Source organism: Myxocyprinus asiaticus, chromosome 5, assembly GCF_019703515.2.
Source record: "Myxocyprinus asiaticus isolate MX2 ecotype Aquarium Trade chromosome 5, UBuf_Myxa_2, whole genome shotgun sequence".
Taxonomy (NCBI): Eukaryota; Metazoa; Chordata; class Actinopteri; order Cypriniformes; family Catostomidae; genus Myxocyprinus; species Myxocyprinus asiaticus.
This window is the reverse complement of record NC_059348.1, coordinates 26323733-26348301: the sequence shown is the minus strand read 5'-3', so window position 1 is coordinate 26348301 and position 24569 is coordinate 26323733. Positions and strand designations below refer to the sequence as shown.

At 37.0% G+C, this 24569-nt stretch overlaps 1 protein-coding gene across 2 annotated transcripts in view; it reads left to right on the top strand.

The window, feature by feature from the left end:
- LOC127440519 (thymocyte selection-associated high mobility group box protein TOX-like) overlaps nucleotides 1-24229 on the top strand; it is an 84730-nt gene extending 60501 nt beyond the window's left edge. The window contains exons 4-10 of one of the 2 annotated variants that reach the window (XM_051697151.1): nucleotides 5702-5947; nucleotides 13827-14078; nucleotides 15241-15471; nucleotides 17432-17512; nucleotides 18240-18596; nucleotides 22317-22465; nucleotides 22687-24229. In XM_051697151.1, coding sequence (XP_051553111.1) covers nucleotides 5702-5947; nucleotides 13827-14078; nucleotides 15241-15471; nucleotides 17432-17512; nucleotides 18240-18596; nucleotides 22317-22465; nucleotides 22687-22723 — 1353 coding nt within the window. In that variant the 3' untranslated portion in view covers nucleotides 22724-24229. Of the gene's footprint in view, nucleotides 1-5698; nucleotides 5948-13826; nucleotides 14079-15240; nucleotides 15472-17431; nucleotides 17513-18239; nucleotides 18597-22316; nucleotides 22466-22686 lie in introns of both variants that reach the window. The other variant, XM_051697150.1, reaches the window with a different exon arrangement.
- The last annotated feature ends 340 nt before the right edge of the window (nucleotides 24230-24569 follow it).

Below are 24569 nucleotides of genomic sequence, written 5' to 3'. Positions count from 1 at the left end.
GTGTGTTTCAGACACAAGAACACATGTTCTCTTGAGCCAAACTAATATACATTTAGAACTTAATAGTATTCATAGAATGTTTTGCCAGGTTTAGATACGGAATGGTGAGTTTTAATCAGTCACATAATCTAGCAGCATAGCATATTCATGCATGCATAAGCCTTAAGCCCCTCAAAGGCATTGATGCAGTGGACAGGGGAGTGGTCTGTCCTCACAGTTCCTGGACTGCACTAGTACTGCTTTGATCCCGATCGGGGGCTAATATTATAGTAGCTGTTAATATGATCTTAACATTATAGCACTCATGAATGTCCACACAGCGCCATATTGTAGGGTAAGATGGGGGAAGACGCCCCCCGGGCTAAGATAACTCTTGACCATAGATGGCACTAAATCTCATCTCAACACCTTTATTAAATATCTATGCTCCTATTAATCTTGACATTTCATCTGAATATCAATATCTGTGAGATTTATTCCATCCAAACAGTTTTGAGGTTAAATTATAGAATTTTCTGTCATTGGAAAATAGTGATCTGTGACATTCTGTTATTTTGGATATTAACAGTTTTTATGTCTATTTGTTAATGGGGGATCTGTAGACACAGTAAAGTATTTAGATTTTTGGAGTGAAAAATGTTGTTTTATTTTGAAGTGACAAGGTAAAGTTAGACCCTTGGGGTAAGATGACCCCTTTTCATCATTTTAAATCATGCTATTCATGCTAAAATTCTATCTATGTATGTTACAATTTTAAAGTAGATGAACATTGTTCAGGGGGGCGTTACCCCATCTTACCCTAAAAAGCAGCATTTTTTTCTGAGACTGGAAATTTGGTGTCAAAATATCACACACACTGTTACTTTTTGACCAAAAAGTTTTCCTTTGAAATAAAGCATAGCGAAATGTGACATACGGTAAAAAAATTGAAAGGCATAATTCAGAAACAATTGTTATAGACACCAGAAATATCAATTGAAACATTAACATAAACTGAATTTTTTGGATTGATTTTTATTCATGGCTGCATTTAGAGTCATATTTTTTGTTTCCTGGAACAGAATTGGGGTCTGAAAGGGTTAATAAACAAGTAAAGGTGATGTGCAAATTATTGTGAATGGCAGGCATGCTCAGATTCCATGTAGGCTTGTCGATCGGTTTATAAGAGACTCGGGGTGTATATTTTCTCTAATGCCATGGCTCAGGTCAGACAAGAAGACAAGGAGGCTTCACACGCCCTCATGTCACCCCCATTAGACAAAGTAAAAACCTCCTCCAAAATGCTTGACCTTGATGCTTGCACAAGACAGACAAGCCCTTCTCCATTTATCCAGAAGCTCTCAACAGTAATCGGCAGCTCAGCAGGTCTGAGGTTGTTTTGGGGGCCTAGCCAAAGAATGTTGCATTCAAATGATCACCGCCCCTTGCTCCCAGAGGTATTCATTACAGGCTGAATTGCTTTCGTTGCTTCTCTCTCACACAATCTCAGCCTAGATGGCAAAAGAAAAGCTGGTTAAGAAAAAATGGGGCAGCTTATTAAGTTTAACTACTGTAGCATTTAACCTGACATCTTTATTATTCAAAATTGCATTATGAAAAGGCTGCTTCATCCGTGGGCGCAGGTTACTGTTGTTTAAGCTTCCTTTCTGCTGTTCTTTGGCAACTTAATTGGCGGAAGGGCATGACAACATTTTATAGCACCACTTGTGCCGCATGGAGCTCTGGGTAATGATCCACAGCCAATCCTGGAGTGGTCATTTAAATATCCTTCAGAAAAAGTCTCATAAATCATGTTTCAGCAACAATCAAGACCATTCATTAGAAAAGCATCTTCCAAACTTGTATAATGCATTATGTTGTACAATAATGGGGCATATACATTTTCAATTTAGTACTTTAGTTCTTTATCGACATGATTGTTGTACATATTACATTGCCAAAGCATGAACACACATAAAAAAGAGAAATATATAAATATAAGGTGTTAGAAATGTTAATTATAATAATATAAATGTAAAAAATATTTTTATAAAATATTATACAATTGTTTATTGTATATATATATATATATATATATATATATACAATAAACAATTGTATAATATTTTATAAAAATAAAATATATAAATCAATAAATTTAATAATATTTATTATAATATTTATTTAAATATAATAATATATAATATAACATTAATTTAAATAATACAATTAATAGAATAAAATAAACTTTCATTAAGATATAAATGGACATTAAGGCTACCCTATTGTACAGACAATGAATGAATATAGAGTATAGATTGCAGTGGTTTCTGGTCATATCTCTTATCTCAAAAATGCACATTTCACATCCACCTCATCCAGAGTGTGTGCGCCTCTTTTTATAATGACTAGCTGATTTATGCCTGTCAAGATGGAAGGCTTATAAACAATCTACACCTCCATTGTAAGACAGCAGTAATTGAATGCATAATTTCTGCTGCTGAAGCATTTCTGCCACTCACTAAAACATGTTAAAAACACAAGGGTTCTGTCTCTCATTTCTTTCCTTATTTTTAGTATAAACCACATCAGATACATGACTGTTCACCCACTTCATTCCTTTTCCCCCCTCTGCTGTGAAGCTTTGATTGACTGCTGACTGTGAAGTTGCCCATAGACAATGATTCCATACAGCCATCATGACCATCATCAGTAATTGATAGTAGATTTAAATGACTCTCCTGCTCATTTGCCATTCATCTCCCACCAGTCCCATTACCCTTGTGCAATCTGACAGGCAATCACCTCCCTGTGAGATTTGTTGTCCAGTCAAAATGATGTCACATGAAATGGAAGAGGACTGGCACATTGTGTATCTCAAAAGTTTTTTTTTCTCCTTTCCCTTTGCATGTCTTGCGAATGACAGCCGTTGGGAAACTATGTGTCATGCAGAGTCTGAAGAATCAAAAGCAAAAGATTTGCACAGAAATGGCAGTTTTGTTTTCAGTTGTTTCATTTATTGTTAAATGAAAAGCTAGGTTTTAGAGACAAAGCGCACATGGTTTGGTTTTCAAGCTAAATTATGGATGGAAATGATACATAGCGTTAGATCTGAATGTACAGTAACTACATTTTAAATTGTAAACACAGAACTGGAATGTACAGACATTGGTTGGGGAATTTTCCACATTTTTGACTCAATATGAAAACCGGTTTATTTAGATTCAGTTCATTTTATCTGATTCAAATCTGCACTTTCTGACCCTGAAGGTTTTTGATTCTGTTTTCTAAGATGACACAAAAATATTTCAATTACCACAGACATTGCTACAGAAAGAAAAAATTAGCATGTTCAAATGTTTCTTCTTCAAGTGCAGTTTTAAGCTTGGAATTAAAAAAATAATAACTGACTCATGGCACAAGTCATTCATTCAGGGAGAAAATGTATTTATTCGGATAAGTTGGAATGTTTTTGCATAAGCAGATCTGCATCAGATGACACTATGTTTGTACTCACAGCCTCATCTAAAGTATTTTGCCTTCAGCCTCTTTTTCATGAAAAACACGCTGGTGCTAGAAATGTTTGCAGTGCTCTTAATTTTTGTGCATTACACTTGTTTTTTAGAGCCACACACCACAGTACAGGCTTATTTATTTCCTGTGTTCTCTTTTATGGCTGCCTGTTTATGCATCTCAGTGGCACAAAAAACAAAAGTGTAAAAAAAATAAAAAAAATAAATAAAAAAAGGATACAAATAAACCCCAAAACATTGCGAATAACATTTAAAGTACATAAACATAATTTCACCTTGACTCATGTGGGCAAAACAGCCATCCATCTTCGGCTCTTATTTGTTTTTCTTATTTTCACAAGAATATAATAATTTCTTACAAAGACAATAATTACAAAAATAAGTACATTACTTGCATGGAAGCCACTGCTAACAGTCATCTTGTTTTATGTGATTTATTTTTTTTAATTTGGCAGTAGAAATATTCCTCTAAGGGCCTTACTGTATGAATTATGCCAGCATATTTCCCGCAAAACAAACGCAGACATCTGTGAGGCACAACACAATCAAATATGCAAATGAGCATGATACATTGGCTTTTGGAGGCAGAAGTAGGAAGCTCATTAAAATGATTATTGCAATCCTTAAAAGTAACAGTTGGACTGTTATTTTAGTTGAGTTTGAATATGGAACAAATTTCATACCTAATTGCCTGTAGTTGGCTGTATGACAGGTTCATTTAGCTTGCTGCAAATAAAAGCTATGTATTAGAGATCATAAAGCACCCAAAAAGAGGAGCCCCTTTGAAGGTAAAAAAAAAACAGAGAGGAATCATTTGAGTCATTTCGAGCTGAATCAGAGGCATATTTGCTGTTAGCGCTTCCGGAAGTGTACTGCAATTAGAGTTAAATTAAAAATAGATGGCTGTATACTGTGGGGGAAATATGGCTTGATATGTTCTCCGACTAGCCTTTGGTAGAGATCATTTAACTTCATACATGCAAGTGTATCTCTCTCTTTTCTACAGTATTTTACTCCCAGGGAGTGTTTACAGAATAATTTTTGATTTTGCTTGGATTTGTACAGCCTTTCATCTCCTTATCTGCTTTACATCTTTTTCATCACAGTCTAAACTGACAAGGGCCGCAGGAAGCAGTGTGCAGGGCAGACTGTTTGAAAGCAGGCAATATTCCCAGCCAAAGCGAACTTCACAGCCAAGCGAATGGGACCGTTCAGCCTCATAAAATCAGCCTTTTGTTATAGTCTAAAGAGACTGATTGACCATTTGCATATAATTTGACTTCCTCAAAGGCTCAAATAGTAGGAATGAATCATTGTAATGTTCAACATACTCTGGTGTGCTTAATTCACTGTTTCATTTGCTCTGTATATAGTTATGATAAGTCCTGTTTCTGTTATTGATACAGCGTGAATCATAGTCGTAGCTGGATCGCTTCAGTGGCGGAATGTAGAACATCAAAGAATGTTGGTTTTCAACAAGAGTGTAGTAGCTATTTTTCTGTTCATGTCATAACCCATTTCATTCTCTTATTTATAAGTGTCAAATGGACAGTCTGTCCTTGTTCTAGCCTACAGTTCACCCCCGTTGTGCAGTATTTCAAACTAACTGTTTGGAGGGCCTTTTCATCCTACCACTGGAGACACTCTGACAAGAATGTTCATTGAATTTCATTCGGTTTTCCATTTAGAAGTTGCAGTATGATTTTGTTGTGGCAAGATTTACAATGTCAGACCATTTTTATTGTTATTTTTTACTCACCAATAAATGAATGATAGTAGACATGAAAAATGTATAGTGCCTTGTTCTTTATAACTTTTATTATCACTAATAGCAAATCAGTGCTTACATAAGCCATAAATTAAACTTTTGAAAATTCTGTCATCATTTGCTCACCGTCATGTTGTTCCAAATCCATTTTACTTTGCTTCTTCAATGGAACACAAAAGGAGATGTTAGGCAGAATTACATCCTCAGTCATCATTCACTTTCATTGTATGGAAAAAGATTCATTAAAAGTGAATGGTGACTGAGGATGTCAGTCCCTAACATTCTGCCTTAATATCTGTGTTCTGCAGAAGAAAGAAAGTCATATGAATTTGGAACGACCTAAGGATAAATGATGAGCAAATTAGTTTTCTGACAGATCACATAACCGTTGTCTTCTCTGTGTCTCTGTTCCACTCAGCAGTCCTATCCAGTGCCCAGTCTTGGGGACGAAGACTTCAATATCCCCCCCATCACTCCACCCACCCTTCCTGAACACATGATGGCACACTTGCCCGAATCTGAGTCTGGAACATACCATCCCCTGTGCTCCCCTGTCTCCCAGAATGGACTGCACCACTTCCACCTGCAAGGAATGGACCTGCCCGGCATGGCAGTCCCCAACATGCTGGGCCAAGATGGCGGCTTGCTCACCAACTCCCTTTCAGTGGTGAGTACTGTGGTCCCTGTCTCTGTTTGGGCCCTTAGGCTGTGGAGAATCTTTCTTGAGTATGGAAAGTGACCAAGAATACAAAGTTTATTTATTTGTTGAAGAACCTTCATTGTAATATTGACATCTTACAGCAAACAAAAAGAGCAGTGTGTATGCTGTCCTTTGAGATGTCGTTAATGCATTCCGCATGGCGAAATTATGCAACACCAAAGTCGTTTCAGTGCCCAAACAATTATTTAATTGACACAAATTAAATACCTCAACAGAGATTATAAAACATTGAAGCGGCATATAGAATGATTGAGATAGCACCCAGCAAATGAGAGCTAATGTGATTTAACGCACAGTGAAACAATGCCAAATTCCCCTTTGGATTAAGTTAATTAAATATAATTAAGCCTCAAGGCACTGCTCCTAATGCATTCTGCTTGCCTTGTAGCTGTACTAGATAGTTATACAGTATATTCAGAAACAGCAGATAAATAGGAAATATACTTATGAATTTTTTTTAGGTCACTTCAAAAAAGGATCACTAAGAACATGTATTTTAAATTATTTTATTTAAATTAGTAAAGGTTTTTATTCATTTAATTTATAATTTATATTTAAATTTAAAATAATAAAATGATTTATTAACCCCCACTATTACCCCTCCCCCTCCCAATCCCCAACCCCACCCTGACTCTCAACAACATCCCTAAACAAATAAAAAAACAACAACAACAAAAAATATATAATAATCACACACATTTAAAACTAAACTTCTCTCTCCACTGCCCCTCCCCGAGAGCCATCCAAAAACGCCAAATAGCTGCCCCATTTCCCATCAAACGAATCCCAATTCCCCAGCCTTCTACATGACGCTTCCTTGAGAGCCACCACCCTCCCCATCTTGAAATGAGGGCGGTCCAGCCGACTTCCATCCCCTTTTTTGTCTGCCAATCATAACACTGGTTAGGACCCAATTTTTATGTGTTTATCCCCTATATTAATGACCGCCCCATCGCCTAAAATACAGAGTCTGGGGCAAAATGAAATCTGAGTGCCCAATACATCACATATAAAACTCTGAACCCTCAACCAAAATTCTTGGATCTTAACACACCACCAAAAAACATGGGTTGTGCCTCCATCTTCTGATTGGCATCACCAGCAGGTGGGTGTGTCTTTAAGACCAAGCCTATACAATCTAGAGGGGGTCCAATAGAATCGATGTAAAATCTTGAATAGCATAAGGTGCACCCTTGCATGTCTAGATGTAGACTTTATATTTTTAAGAATCCTAGCCCACACTCCCTCCTCCAATACCAAGTTTAAATCTTTCTCCCATAATCTCTTGAGAGAAATTGAAGCTCTGTCCCCCAGACTCTGAATTAGCAGGGAGTAATACACTGATGCATCATGACCTTTTCCAAAAGCAATAATCACAACTCCCAGAGTATCTGCCACTTTAGGGAGGTGTATACTACTCCCAAAAATAGTACAGAGCAGGTGGTGCAGTTGTACCTAAAGAACTGAGATCTGGGAATCCCAAAATGTTGAACCAAATTTTCAAAGGATCTCAACACTTTCCACATTATTTATTTATTTATTTATTTTTTGATTTTCTCCCCAATTTGGAATGCCCAATTCCCAATGCGCTCTAAGTCCTCGTGGTGACGTAGTGACTCACCTCAATCCAGGTGGCGGAGGACAAATCTCAGTTGCCTCTGCATCTGAGTCCATCAATCTGTGCATCTTATCACGTGGCTTGTTGAGCGCATTACTGCAGAGACATAGCGCATGTGGAGGATTCATGCTATTCTCCGCGGCATCTGCGCACAACTCACCACGCGTCCCACCAAGAGCAAACCACATTATAGTGACCACAAGGAGGTTACCCCATGTGACTCTACCCTCCCTAGCAACCAGGCCAATTTGGTTGCTTAGGAGACCTGGCTGGAGTCACTCAGCATGCCCTGGATTCAAACTCATGACTCCAGGGGTGGTAGTCAGCATCTTTACTTGCTGAGCTACCCAGGCCCCCACTTTCCACATTCATTTTAAAGATATTTTTATTTTGAAAATAATTTTTTTATTTTTTATGTTTTCATTCATTTCATTTATATTTTATATTTAAATTCAAATTAATGCAATTATTAAGGCACAGGTTTTTTCTCAAAATCCTTTTTTCTACATTATTTTTAAAGCTTTTTTATATATATATATATATATATATATATATATATATATTACAATTATTTTTTATAACTAAACTATTATTAAAACTAAAAATATAAAATAATAATAATAATATATTATATTATATGAAAAGTAAATATTATAAATGAACAAGCATAAAATAAATAAGTAAAAAAAAATCACCTCAAACCTTTCTTGTCTTTTTACAATTGTTTTGATATTGGTCATCCAAATTATTGCTTCTTCTGGAGAAATGAAACTCAGACCTTAAATTTTGGTTAAGTGCAAGAAACCACACTAATGTGATTCTGACACATATCAGGCGCTGGTGAGCTGTTACTGACTGTGGTTAAAGATGGATGGGAGATGTGCTTCTAATCTGATGCTTGAGTCAAACTGAAACTTCTCCTCTTCATCTCTCACCTATTGTTTTCCAACCACTCCATGTTTGGGGCCAAACTTAAATATTGAGCATTATTTTCTTGTATTTGTTGCATGATAAACCACAGAACAGCCCTGCTTATTTTGCTTTTTTTATTATTATGACCTTTGTTTCACCATTGGAATGATTATGTTTGCACAAATGATTTGTCTTTAATGGGGCTGCTCTTTTTTTATTGGAAATGAGCAAATAATACTGCCACATATTGGCCGTAAGAGAAATAATAGTAAATACAACTGATATTTTAGATTCCCATGTCCAATGGAACACTCTCATATACCTTCGTACTGCCCCACTTAAACTTTTGTGTACATCAAACAGATTTTTAAAGAATAAAATACACATGGGTGACTTAAAAACATAGAGTGACATGCACACTGAAAGATATTGAGATTCACAAAGGCATTTGTTCTTTTCACCTTAATGTTCTCAGTGCTTGGTGAACATCCATTTAGAGCGGCTATGAATTATGGTTGCCAGGCAACGGGACAGAGAGCTTGTAGCTGCAGTGGAGAATGAAAGAGCTAGCTGATGGAATTAATTTTCTCCCAGCATTAGCCTGTTGGAGCTGCCTTCTCTGGTGGAACAGAGAGTGCATTTATGTGTCTCCTACATTTTGCATTCATTTATAAGTCTCACAGCTTGCATTGTTTAGCCAGTGGAGAGAGTTGAGTGGAATGTGCTTCACTTTAAAAAATATTGGATTAAAACTAAAATTATCTCATAAGGTTTCACGGTCCTTCTTCGATGCATTAAAAAGAATGGAAATAAATGGAACAGAATAGCTAAATGGATCTCCCAGTCCAGAGGAACGGTGAAAGGGTACTTCTGTGCTGCATTCAATCAAGCAGCTTTTTAAACACACAATGTGAGTGATGAGATCTTCTATTCTGATGAGCTCAATAATTCACCTAAAACGTAACAAATTTATTGGAAATGCTCAGGTCAGGTTTGCTTTCCACTTTGCACCGACATGTCCACTTAAATAAGCACATGTTGATGTGTGTAAAATGTGCAAATCTAAACAGAGCTGACAGTGGAGAAGAGAGAAAGAGAGGGAGTGAGAGCGGTAAAGAGGAGTAATATCGTCCATCATCAGCTCAAAAAGCCACTAAATCCTCATCCAGCACTGGCCTAAATAAAAAAAAGAGTTAGTAATGGACATAAATCTCCATTTATTGTAAATTTGCAGCAAAGCCTACAGTTTGCAGCACTTTGCTGCACGCTGCAAAACTACTACATTTGAAACCTTGAAAGTGCATTGTGACATGAAACGGTATGAGTTACTTCTAATAGATTGCTTACGCATTGATCATTCACAGTTACATTTAACAAGTGACAAGTATTTGCATGCACTGACATACAACATACACTTTTGAATCTTGGAGAAAAACAAACAAATCAGAAGCATTACATAAACCATGTAGTTAAGATTAATTAATAAAGCCATGCTGTATAATAGGTACTTCTAATAGACTGCTTATAGATAGATCATTTACAGTGAAGTTTAATAAGAGACAAAAAGAGATATTTGCATGCAGTTATATGAAATTCATCCAAGAGTAATTAAACTCTGGCATGTACAAATGACAGATGGTGTTATGTGCCTTTTGAGATTTTATATTCCAAATTACCACACTTCTCATATGTACTTCTGCATGCCATAAATATTGGGTGTTTTCCATCATACAGACTTTGACAAGCTATTATTACAAAAAATTCACAGCCTCAAGGGGAAAGAAATTAATAACCAAGATTATGCAAGTATATCAAATGAATCATTTACATTCTAATGATAAAAAGTGTAAACGAAAATGTTGTGTAAGCTCATTTTAGCTTACTATATACATAGTACAGTCTAACACAAGGACATGAAATAAAGTCTCATTATTCTGCCTGAAAAGTCCTTATCATTGGGCTATGGTTTTATTACCCTGAGCAAACAATTGGCTCTGATCTAGTCCAGCACTTAAGCTATTTATACCTTTTTAATGGAAACAGAAGGACATGAAAGTGCCCCTGAAGTGACAGCCAGCGTAAAGTAGACATTATTTTCTTCCGTTTAAAATGTCATTGGAGTCCATGGAAAAGCTGGGGTTCTCTTTTCTCTTTCATACATCTCTGTCCCACACTATAGGAAGATAAGCATGCAAATATTCCCCTACTGTAAGTGTGATTACAATTTGCCCCGTGATTTAAAAGAAATTGATATCAAATGAGTATGACCTCCTTGCAGCATGGGTCAGTGGCTCTGATGAAAAAATGCATCCCAGCCAGGCATTTATTTAAAACTTAAAAAGTGCAGAACAGGCAACCTTTAAGGCTTTTGTCTGTGACCTCATCACATGACCTCTATTCATCCCTGGCAAACCTTTGTCCTCGTGTAGTTGAGATTAATGGTGAGCTCAGATGATAAATACCATCACAAGCTCACTCTGACAAATGCAATTCAGTATTGTCCAGCAGCCATGTTGATGCTCTTGCCGTAAAGTTATTATTATACATTTTAATATATTATTATTATACATTTCTTATTGGGAAATTTAGATTGGATTTAAGAGTCTCGCAAGTGGTCTTTGATTCACTGCCTTGATAAAATGTGATGTTGTATTTGATTTCACTCTTTCTGTGAAAGTTACCTCAGAAAGCTTGTCTTGCCGCTATGTTTCGTTTTACCAAGAAAAAGAAAAATGACCTTTATCAACATGAGTGGTTTTTAAGTTTGTGTTCTCTACCACAAACTGACCACATTATCTTATTACCCTATTTGTGACAAAAAGTGTGTATTGCCTGGTTAACGAGAGGAAAGAAAAAGCCCCCCTCAACAATATACAAATGTTTCTCAAGAAACTGAGTGGGAAGAGTTTGAGTACTGCAAACAGAGCATATTAATGTGGTGTGTATGAAGGTGAACGCATTTCATAGAAAAATGAAACTTCCTCCTGTCCATAAACATCGTAATGGAACCCCTGAAAAGTTCTTCTATTGAACCGTTTTCCATTGTGAGCTTTTTTCCAACCATTTCATGAGAACATGACATTTTCACCTGTATCAGTTTATGATTAGTCATTTAACCTCTAAAACAGCACTGTTTGGAGATTTTCTGCTCTATTGCTGGTTAATGTCACATCATTAACCGTACACATCCAATCAACATGGCATCTGTCTCATCCCAGCGTAAATACCAATGGAATCTCATAATACTAACTTTTGCTTTCAGAACTGAATTAACTTTAAATTAATAGAGAGTCTTTCAGACACCTCATGACATGTCTTTGAAAAAAACACTTCATGTGTTCAGTTGATGAATCAAGTTGACAAAATGTTCCTTTTGCCAACTTAAAATAAATGGAAATGAAATGTACCATAATGCACAAATACTAAAGTGAACTTAAAATGACCATGAAGAACTGGTGAAAGCTAAGGCACCATTACTATAAAGGTAATCATTGTTATCATTGCTCATACATAGAGTAAGGGTTTTTTCGAAACCCCTAATTGTACATATTAAGTAACTTGTAACTTTGGCATGTAAATGAATAATTTTTGGATCAGAATGAATCAGACGATTTTCGTCAAGTGGAAGAAACATCCACAACACCCTAGCATCGTGGCCACAAATTTTGCATGAGCAACACCACACACATTTTCTACTGAAATTGCTAAAATCATAATTTTTCATTTATATTTCGATTGATTCCTACATGTGATGGACTTTCAATTATTAGACATTTTCCTCCAAGTTACTATACACTTGAGAGTAAGAAATATGTGTCAAATCTTACCATTTGCATTCTTCAGTGCTCTCAAAATCTTTCTTAGAAATAAGAGGCAGTTCGAATGAAAAAATTTCAATATGCTTTGTTTAATTAGTGTCCAGTGGCTGTGAAGTGTTGAGTTGGGGAGGGAAAGTCACCTGTCCTTCAGTTAAATGTCTGTGGCCTGTAACCCCAAAGCTCCACCTGTTGGGGGCATTGTGTTCAATACAATGGTGGGCGTGGGGTACATTTCAGGTCACCTGTTGCTTCAGACAGTATCAGGTGACAGACTACATCTACAGGGCTTGTCCTTGTCGGAAGTGATTAATCCCCGAGATTCAGTGTTCAAAAGCAATGTATTCTACTCCCTACTACAACAACTGAAAGGTGACATTTCAAACCCATCACAAGGAATGGATGCAGAAATTAGTTCTAGTTAAAGGGATAGTTCACCCAAAAATAAAAATTCAGCATTATTTACAGTACTCCCCCTAATATTGTTCAAATCCTGTGTGACTTTCTGTCACCTGTGGAACACAAAAGGTGAATTTTTGAAGAATATCCTGGCCATTCTTTGCCATATACAGTAATTTACCTTATAATGAAAGTGAATGAAGACTGGGGTTTTCAAGCTCCAAAATGACAAAAATACACCATAAAAGTATCATAAAAGGAATTCATGTGACTTTTATGACTATATTCACTATGTTCCAAGCCTTCTGAAGGCGTAGTGTTAGGGTCTGTTCCAAAACTTAGTGAGCTTCTTTGCTGTCTCCTGCCTACTTAGGCAGCTGTCGTCTGTGGCAGCAGCCTAACTTAAATGGAACCTCATAAGAGAGCGATTTGGAATGCTCTACATAGGAGGCAACTCTTCGCGTCATTCAAAAAGCACTCCTCATGTGCAGCGCACGGGAGACTTGACTTGCAACTGATTTCAAAACAGAAACAACACAATCCTCTAATCAGCATAAATATACATGGCAGACACACATTTTGGGTAAAAAAGTCAGTTTTCTATCATATTAAACAATTTGTTATTGATATTTTTCAGTATTGAGTGGATTATAAGTATATTTATAATCAAAATTTATCTTGATTTGTCTGCCATCTTAGATTTATTTTTCAACCAAGCTCATCGTGGTGCATTTTGTGATTGCCTACCAGGGGAAGGATACATACGATGATACCTTAGAATTCGGCCAAAACAAGATATCTTATGAGGCAGCATAATTAAGATACCCACCTTTTCGAACTGCCTTCGCCTACGATGTCTTAAAGTGCTGCCTCCGGAGGAAACTCACTAGGTTTTGGAACAGAGACATTGTATGAGGAAAAGACCAAAATTTAATCGGAGCTTCTTCTGTAAAATTTCAGTGAGAATAGGGTCAGTTCTTCAAGATTTTTTAACAAACAACCAACAGAAGTTCCCAAGGTTTGTTTTATTTGAAAGGTACAGTTCATTCATTTCAAGTCTGGATTTGTTTTTATCTTCTAGATGCAGCAAATGGTCAATTCAGACTCCCGTTATGGCGGCCACCCTCAGATGGACACGCTTAGACCAAGGGTCCAACCAGGCATGGTTTCGCAAGGTCAGCTGACCACAATCAACCAATCGCAACTCAATAATCAGTTGGGGCTGAACAACAACAATGGCACCCATGGCTCCCCATCTCCACCAGAGAGCAAGTCGGCCACACCCTCCCCCTCCAGCTCAGTGCATGAGGACGATGCAGATGATGCTGCCAAGGTGAGAGAGGGAGCGTTACGGACTCTATGATCTCATGAATATAAAAGCTTATCTTCATCTCACATACACACATGCACACTTATGCACTATGCAGTGTATTAAATTGTATGAGTCACTGCTGACCTTTCAGCAAGTTGTATTGCCATGTTTCCTAAACATAGATTTCGCTAAGATGCTGCCTGAAGTCTGTTCTCCACAGCCCAAATACAGCACATTTTCTCCAAAACTCCACATCGAAACTGATCTTCTGGAATGTGTGGCTGTTTTGATATTTATGATTCTTGTTTCGTAAGACATTGCAAAAAATCATTTCTTGGGGGCTGTTCTGACCGAAAACGTTCTTGTGAAGAAAAAAATCCAGAAAAAAGCTTGACACAGCATAAAAACTATAACAGAATGCAGGTGTTGTTTATAAAAGTTGACGTTCTGTAAAGAAATGCCATCTATAAAACCTTGAAAATCCTGCACGAAACAACAGTGAGTAAAATCAGTGAGTCGTGGTGCAACAGTCAAAGAAAAATGCACTCTTTCTCGTAATTTTTTATTTATTTTTTTCTTGTTTTTCAGTTAAATATATTTAAAAATCCTTAAAGCAAGACTCTGAGAAGCAAAGTGAGATAAGAAATTAAGCCTTGTTTTCAGAGAAATCTGACAAAATATTAGAGAGATTTATCCTTAAAACTAGAAAAACTAATTTCAGTGGAGTAAGAACAATAAATTGAAAGAGAAAACTAAATAGTAATTTTTCTTGTTTTAAGCATAAACCTCTCGAAATGTTGTTAGATTTCTATGAAAGAGTTAATGCCCCATGTAATTTTGCTTCTCAAGTAAATATGTCTTGTTTTAATGCTCTTTAGATATTTAACTGAAAAACAAATCTAAAATACTGAGCAAGAAAATGATTTTTTTGCAGTGCACTGAAAAATTGGTTCAGCATAAAAATGTCAAGAGTTCTAAACACACACCATTATATATCAATTATGAGTTGCCCATGCTTATATACAAATAATGCACAGTAGTCATTAAAAGTTGGAAATAGCTCCAGCATTGGAGACTAGGCTCACTAACTATAACTTTATGAAGATGATTCATTCATAAAGCTGCTATTATAGCTTAATCTAATTGGATAGCTATTGTTTACTATAATGAGCTCTTCTTTCAGATGAATGGGGCAGAGAAGAGAGCAGCCTCAGACATGGCCAAGAAGCCCAAAACCCCCAAGAAGAAGAAGAAGAAAGACCCCAACGAGCCACAGAAGCCAGTGTCTGCCTATGCCCTGTTCTTCAGAGACACCCAGGCAGCTATTAAAGGTCAAAATCCTAATGCCACATTCGGAGAGGTTTCCAAAATAGTGGCCTCCATGTGGGACAGTCTGGGGGAGGAACAAAAACAGGTGACTATCTCTCTTTAAAGGTGTACTGTCATTTTATGTTTATGTTTGACTGGCCAATATGGCAGTCATCTTGGACTTGTAGTAGTGTATCAAGCAAAAGTAACAGTTTTTGGTTAGTTTTGGGGAAATGCGCTATTGGCAGTTGCTATATAATAGGGGGATTACCAAGATAGCAAGAATAAAAGTATACGGTATGCAAGCGAGTAGTATTTGGCTGGTCATGTGATCTAAAAATGGTGTCCCCTATGAAGAAGCCCAACTCCATGTAGAATAAAACAGCTTTTGTTAGGCTACTGAAAAGAGTGCACATGTTTTTAAACATAATTTTCAAAAATATTATTATTGTCTTAAAAGGTAAAACTTTTTAAAGGAGGAACAAATTACTGAACACTTTCACCACACTTTTAAACCACACTCACATGCAAACTTTCCCTTTATCTGTTCAATCATGTGGTTGACACATAGACTGAAGTACAATGCCACAGTTAGGGCTGTTTCTGCAGAACAAGCATTGTGAGTGCTGTTCTATCCATAGTAATATTTATATAAGGTATTACCTACAGTGTACAATGTGTATTGACAATTCAATTGTTCATTGACAATGATTTGTTATGGCAGCAGATGTGATGACGCACATGTTGGTCAGAACATTTGCTGATTTCCCCTTGTGCAATTACACAGTAACATTAACTGTGCAGTCTGTGTGCTGTGGTCTGACTTCACCGTGGTTGTGCATGTAAGGGGAAGTCTTAAAAAAGCTAGGTGTGAAAACAGTGCAATATGTGAGATTTTGTTTTATAATGAAGCATGTCAAACAAAGGTTTTGTGGGGTCTGGTAATCAATCAGATCACTGTTTCGGGACATATTTAGCAAGAATACAAAACTGTGTGTCATGTTCATATTTGTTTTCAATCATCAAATGACTATTTACAACAAACTTGCCCAACAGCATTTTTATTTATTGATTGATTGCATTTTATAGATTTTATGTGTTGAAGGAAATTTTAAGTCACTTATGGTACAAGGTCATTTAAACTTATAGTAACATACTGAAAATTTGTGTATCTTGAGGAATGAGAGATACAATTTCTCAGTAGTTTCTTGTACTATTTCAAGTATTAAATGTAATTAATATTAGATTATATTAAATATTTTAATATTAGATTTAATAATATATAAAGTAAATAATATTAGATGCTACAACAACATTATTTTCTGTGAATTACAACAAAACTAGGCACAAAGGTATATCAAAGTGTATATTGGACCTTATGTAGCCTAAATTTGTAAATGTACGTTTTGATACCCTCATTCATCATCAAGGCTTCTTTTAATATTGGAAGCAGTGACAACAAAAATTATTAGCACTACTTTAATACTTTTTTTTTAATTTAAGTTTTGTAGAATGTCATGACTACCAGCCATCTGTAGCTTTTAATTTCATGCCCATCTCTCTGTCTTACTGAAGCCACCAGACAGTCATAAAAAGCTAAATTAGTCTCTTTTATTTTACTATGGACAACACTCAGCCAGTGAAGCTGATGAAAACACTTAACAGTACTTTTACTCAGGAGAGGATGTTTGCCTGATAAAAGAACATCATATCTCTCTGCTGTTTTTTTTTTTTTTTTCCTGCTTGTCTTTTTTCACCCCTCTTTGTAGTAGAGGTCTATTGGTCGAGATAATAACAGCGCAGATGTATTGATGGGCAAATAATTACACATATGGCCCAACACAAAGGGGAAATATGGACAGTCCATAAAAGCAGAAGAACAAGCGATGGATAAAGAGGGCTGCACTCAAGCACCTTTTCAGTGTTCCACCAACAATTACACATTATGGCTCATAAATGGACTGCCATTAGATAGATTTCTAAGAATAATTGTGCACAGGAACATGGAGAATGGCTGTGGCCTCTTAATATATTTTTTTCTTTGTTTGTTTGTTTTATCATGACAGATGTACAAGAAAAAAACAGAGACTGCAAAGAAGGAGTACCTCAAACAGCTGGCTGCCTACAGAGCAAGCCTTGTGTCTCAGGTATGTAAATGACTGTGGGTTATTGTTTTAGAATGGTCATGTTTATTGATAAGGCACATTTTGAGATCTTGTTTCACTGGATAAAGAACATGTATAATAAAATAATTCACTTGAATCAGTGTTTTTGTTTTGTTTTCTAGTAAAAAATAAATAATCTGAATATCCTTAAAAAGAAGGATGCCAACTTGTGTATGATCGACTTGTTTTTTACACTGTAAAAAGTGGTTACCTGCAATTGTTACCTTAAGGAGCTATTTCTACTTGATCTGACCCTTAAAAATGGGTTTTGTTGGTGTAACCTAATGTATTAAAGTTGATTCAGACATATTAAGTTTTTTTTTTAACTTAATTTAGATTAAGTTAATTAGATTAATTAGTTAAATAGATTAATTTAATTTAGATATTACAGTACCACATGAACCTGTTTAGGTTCACTTTTATTTTTCCTACACCATTGGCAAATTGTTTGTTTTGTTTTGTTTTCATGTTTTAAACAAAAATCTAAAAACATTTAAAATGTAATTTGCCAATCGGGTAGGAAGACTCAAGACTTATTATCTTGCACAATTAGCTTATCGAGTAAATGTATATTCTTTTAAGGATGTTAGGATAGTTTCACTGGAAAACAAGACAAAAATACTGATTAAGAAAATGACTTTTTGCAGCATTGGCAGTTTAGAGATATGGCAGGTTGAGTTTCAATGTTTCTTTCATTCTCCCACTCTAGAGCTACAATGACCCAGGGGATGTGAAGGTATCGCAGGCCTCTCAGATGCTCGGACCCAAACCATCAGTGTTTTCCGGGGCAGGCCAGTCTCACCCAAGTCTCTACATGGGTCATCCATACCACCAGCAGCAAGGGCTCAGTCCCCACCTGCCCCCAATGCAGCCAGGCCTAGCCCGATGTGGTTCGTCCCGGCCCAGCACATCCATGCCAGGAGCGGTGAGCATGGGCAGCATGACGGGCTCATCCCCACCTCCGCTGCAGATCAGCCCCCCCTTACACCAGCACCTCAGTCTCCACCAGCAGCAACAGCAGCTCGGCAGTCACCCTCTGCCCATGCACTCCCCCTCCATGGCCCAGGTGAGACACACATTAATTACATAACACTACCCTATAAATATTTACTGAACATCAATGTACAAAAGAGCTTTGCTAGTGTTACACCAATAGATCGACCAGGCCGACTAATTTTAAGATTATCGGCATGTGCCGCTAATGCTGTCTGCTTGGCCAGTTAACAAAAGTGGAAGTTCTCCTTGTATCAGTTCCAATTTGATTTCTTTTTAAATAATTTTGAGTAAATTTAGAGTAAATATTTAACTAGCTTATAAATAAACTCGTTTCAATTAGTTTAAATTAAATTAGTTTAAGCAATTTTAGATATCGGTTTATCATTAGTCCTCACCCACACATCCAAAAACCTAAATATTTAAAAGTCATACTGTCAAACCCACAAACCACGAAAACATAAAACCAAAATTGACCCTATTTACATGCTTAAAACAATTCATAAGTGCATATCATTCCACAGAAATAATGCTCAGTCTCTCTAACAACTATATTTTTCGGCTGATGTCACCAAGCCCTCTTATTTTTCAACCCCTCCATGTAAATTACCTGTCATATAGAGACCATTTAACACAATCTAATCAATTACCGCTGGATAAAATCAAGTCCTACCCTGCAGTATTTAATATCCTTTTTCACATTGAAATACTTCACACTACTGAAGTAAAATGGGTTGTGAACAGAGTTTCATGTAAACTTAAATAAAGGGAGACATTACCAGCCTTTTCAGTATTATTAAGCCAAGACCACAGAGAGGTATGACAGACAACGGGTTGGGCCAATTAAAGGGTTTGCTCCTCCGCCAGTCTATTTTCCATAAACCTCTTCATGAAACCGGCTTGTCTGATGCTCTCCAATTTCCACTCTACATTATGGTAGAACAGATAGCAGAGTGTATGTGTGTGTGTATGAATGCGAGAGTGGAGGAAGTGCTGTTTATGCAGCAGATGCTGCACCGTTTCATTTTTCATCATTTCCGGCCCCTTCAGCCTATCTCTCGCGCTGGCGAATGAGGTCAAGAGAGAAACCATTAATATCTGCCAGCTTGTTTTATGTCCACGCTGTGCAAAAAAAATCCCAGCGTATCACACAGACAGATTTTCAATTTTCTCCCTGTAATAAACAGATGCATTAGGATTTGGATGTGACTTAAGGTTGCACAAAAAAACCCTCATTGAGATTGATGAATACATCAGTGTGGAAGACAAAACACTGCAGCTATCTGATGAAAACAGTTTTTCAGACTGGGCTAAGGAAATGAAATTAGTTTAAAATGAAATCAGCTAAAGTGTATAGGAGAAGGCTTTTCTTTAGTTCACCAAACTGGGTTTCGTTTAGCTTTTTAAGGACATACCCCATTGGAAAATCCAGCTTAAAATGATAGCTAGTTTATAGCTGGTCCAACCTTGTAGACTGTCTTGAACCAGCGACAAACCAGCAACCAGCTAGTCATACGTACCATCTTAAGGTGGTGAAGCTGGTGTTTTGAAACATGGAAGCTGATCAATCAGCCAGCTAATAGACAGCTAATAACCAGCTACAGTGTTCCAGCTATCAGCTTAAACTGGATTTTTCAGCAGGGTAGATAATGGCATAGAAGTGAAACTAACTAAAAGCTCTACCCATTCACATACATATTCACATACAAAAAAATCTAATTAAAGAGAAAATTACCTCCTCTGAAATAGCATTCACTGGGTTTATTGCCTCCTCTGCTTTAACATGTGAGGAGAGAGAAGGTGTTTCAACAGCTGGCTTGTGTAAGCAACAGCCCGCACTCAGTTTTATTATTAGCACCAGTGCTAATTAAACCCTTGTTCCCTTAATAGAGATCTCAAACAGAGGTGGTTAAGGAGAGGTTTGAAGCCTAAGTCTCCATAAACACTCACTGTGATGGTGAGAATGTCGTTAAGAGTTCCGTGTTGATTCGTTTCACATCTTAATAGTGCCTGAGTTGTGCTGGAACTTCAGTGGGATTGAGATGAGGTTGTAATGAGGTCCTAATGAATAGCACCCTTGTGCTTTGAAGCTCTTTAAGAGATGAGCATCAGCTGGGAGGCAGGACTGGCTGGTGCTGGAGAAAAAAGAGGGAGGGAGGGATAGAGAGAGGGCGGAGAATCGCATTGTCTTGCATAAAAAAAAATAGTGTTTAGCTTCATAAAGAGAGAAGATTCAGGTGGTAAGGAGAACAGGTGACGCACTTATCCTGTGACAGGAGTTTGATCTTTGAGTGATGTGCTGCACTGACAATGCCGTTGCATTGTTAAACAAACAATGTCAACTGTTCGTTTGGATTGTTTTGGTTATTTTTGTTGGTGTTTTGTTTTACTTTTGTTTTTTGTTGTTTTGTTTTTTACTTTTGTTTTTTGTTTTGTTTTTTTTTCTTTCATTTTTGTTTTTCTTTTTTGTTTGTTTTACTTTTGTTTTGTTTTGTGGAATTGCATGACAATGTATTGATTCCATCAAAGACCAAATTATGAAACATATTTCCAATTGAAACTGTTGCCGCGAAAAAGTGAAGCATCTATATTTAAATATGAAAGGCCTACTGTTGCAAGTTTGTCTTCCTGAGCCCGCTGGGAATTCTGGGAAACGTTGTATTTAAAAGAGCAACTACTTGATTGAATTTCATGTGCTTCTTTTTATCACTCCTCAGCAGGAAAATTAACTAACTAGTTCTGTGGATGATCATTGTCATGTAGGGGGGGGTTCTAATTTTCATGTAGATTATAGTGTGAATTTGACTGTAGTCCAATTTTAGATTACCACAGGGCTCCTTGTATGGGTATGTCAATCTTTTGGAGGAGAGAACGAATGCTTAAACTTGGCTTTTCTCTCCTCCGTGTGGGGAGTTCTTAAGCCTGTTCCACAGATTCTGCCTTTATGGGAGAGTTTTAAATGCAAAGAGGAGTAATAATCCTCGTTCATTTTTGCATATTTGTGGAGAGCAAACAAAAACGTGCAGTTCAACTTTTTCGGTGAGCCGAGGCATGGTGGGGGGAGGTGGGGCGGTGTTGGGGGGGAGGGACACAAAGGGGCAGATGGAGCCTTTGTGATCGAATGAAGGAGAAGAATTTGAGGAACAATTCATGAATAGGTAGAATCTCTGGAGGGGGAAAAACGCAGCCACCTGCTGTCTTGCTCTTTCAGGCATATTCTCTTGTGTACCACTGAGATTAACTTCCCGTTCACATGCAGTCTTTCTTAGGCTAAGAACAGAGAAGAAGTCTTCAAATTAAAATATGTGCTTCATTTATTTTCGTCTACCCCCACCAGCCTCACTCCCCGCATCCAACCACCGAATGCAATTCCTCATTAATGCTCATTTGTGGCTGGTTGCATTACACTGTCATCATGTCCACTTCACATCGTGTAGGATGTTTGCTACGTTGAATTATATTGGACGAGCTGGTTTGTGGTTTGGTCTGGTTTCTCACTCACTCTCCAGAAAAACAGGCAGGCTGGTTTAGCATTCAGATCCCAGAGCTTGATTCAGCTCAACATACTGTTTTAATAATTTTTCACTTAACACTGTGCTAAATACAATGATTTTCAAGTTTATGTTAACACTAATTAAACTAATTTTGTTACCAATTTCTGGAACACAAGTAATTATTTGTACTAAACAATTCCAATTTGTTTTCCAGATTTCTGCACTATGAGCCTAGTCTCTGTGGGACCTGCAGTATGTAATATCTAATATGTAATTTTCCATTGTGTTCTCCCTCTCAGGGTTTTCCTCTTCAGGCAGAGTATCAGAGCATGGTAAATGTCACATCCTCCGCTGGACCCGGTCTATCTCCTTCAATGGACTACCGCACCGGCTGCAGGAATGGACCGACCCAGGGTCTGGACTGGACCTCTGACTACTGCGGCAATGGGTGAGTGCTCAAACCACCCCCACCCATTAAAATATTCCACAGGCAGTAATGCCCATGTAAATCGTGGATGCTTAATTCAATCATCCAGAAAATAACCGAAATTCATTCATAAAATCCTTTAATGCAACCTTTTTTAAGGTGTCTTCAGAAACCTCTGTATCACATAACTGCTTCTGAATTTTGTGGCAGCCATTTTGATGTGTTTATATTTCCCTCCGTAGAGCTCTGCAGAGGGACAAAGCCCTGTATCTGACCTGAGACCTTCACACTCCTTCATGCTCACAGGACCAAGGCAGTTCCTCATCCCAGTACAGCTGTTCAGGGCCTGATTATTCAGGCCCTATTTTAGACTAGACACAATCCACACATCAGCAAAACATTGTTTGAATGTTTTCTTTCTCATAACTAACACTTTAGTGCACCCTACCGTGGTGGGTTTGGAATTTGTATCTCCTTTTAGCTTCTGACATTCAGACATTTTGGATCGCTAAAATAGAATTTAAATCATCAAAGCATGAACATGTAAATTGTATGCTAAAATGTTGTTTAAATGCAATCACCTCTCTCTAATGATATTGTCTTTTAATGCCCTCCTATTGTTTGGTTCCTTGTTACATACCTAATAAGAGGCAGTGTATAAAAAAAAAAAAAAACTCTCTAGATGTGTGTTTTATTGGAGATTTCTCATGGTTTTAAGAAAATAGCATTGGTCAGTTTGCCTTGCAGGACGGTTGTGTCAATCCATCGGTTTCTAAGCACTTATTGCTGTGTGTCAGAGACTCCAAGCTCTCGCTGACAAACAGCGGAACGAAAAACCAAAACAGAACTCCTTTTATTGTATAAAGAGGAAAAAAATAGCAATCTGAAAAATAAAAACCCACAAAAAAAGAATGTGGATGATATGACTCCTGCATTTTACACTCTCCGACCCCTCCTTCCTCACACTTTTTCTCGTATCATTCTTCCTCGCTGTAATGATCTTTTCTAGTCAACTGCCTTAGAAACAGAGTTCTGTTGCAAGTATAAAACAGTCACTCATAGGAACATTATGAATGGCCAGATGGGTTGTTTTAGCCCTCATTTCAAGCTGTAAATAGAATCTGTGTTACTCCTAGAGTAAAATAATTACACTTTTTTTTCTAGTAACTATGTGATTTTGAATTGGACCACACCAGTTCGTTTAAAACTCGAAAAGGGATAATTAGCCAAGAGGGGTCATTTCTTGGCATCGGGAGTCCCCATTGATTAAAATGAAAAAAGAGACTGAAGAAGTATTTTTTCCCAAGTTTACTGAAGTAAAGGTTGATTCCATCAACCTGCGAGGTAGCATGAAATGATTCATTAAGGAAAGTCCTAAAGAAAAGTTTATTTTGTATTACACAAAATACTTCTTTTGTATCACTTCTGGCATATTGATTAATGTCATCCAAACTATGTGTATGAAACTGTCAGATGCTTATACGGTGTTAATTAGAAGAAACAGTGGCAGATTGGAGAGTTGCTGTATAACCCTGGCATATGGCTGATCATTTACTATTCCTCTACACTGTGTCTATATGAGATCTTTTTATGGTACTTGTTTGCGCCTATTTATGAAGGAAAACAATAACTGTTGGTGTTTTTGAGTAATTATTTTAGAGTTCCAGGGATATTTTTCTGTTCATTTGTTTTGACAGAATTGATCCAGGCAACAATGTGAATAATTCTTATTTAGTTTTTATTGTGTTTGAAAATAAATAAAGGCAAACCTGCATTTTTGTGCAGTAATTAATCAGTGTGTGTCAAGTGTGATCATTGCTAGGAATTCAAAATATATGTATTGAATTTTATTTGAAACATTTATATTCTTGTAATTGTTTTTGCACACAGAAAGAAGAGTCAAGTCTAAGTTTATATATAATGAATAAATGAATTCTCCTCCTCAATTATATCTCATAACTGGGTCACAGCACTGTTGCTACAGAGTATAATAATTGATCTTCCAACCATGAACACAGCACAAATAAACCACCCAATGTCAAGACCACATTCCTGCCCTGCCATAGAGATTCAGAGTGAGACTAAACACTGCATGAACTAATCTAGCTTTAAAATAAAAGTTTAT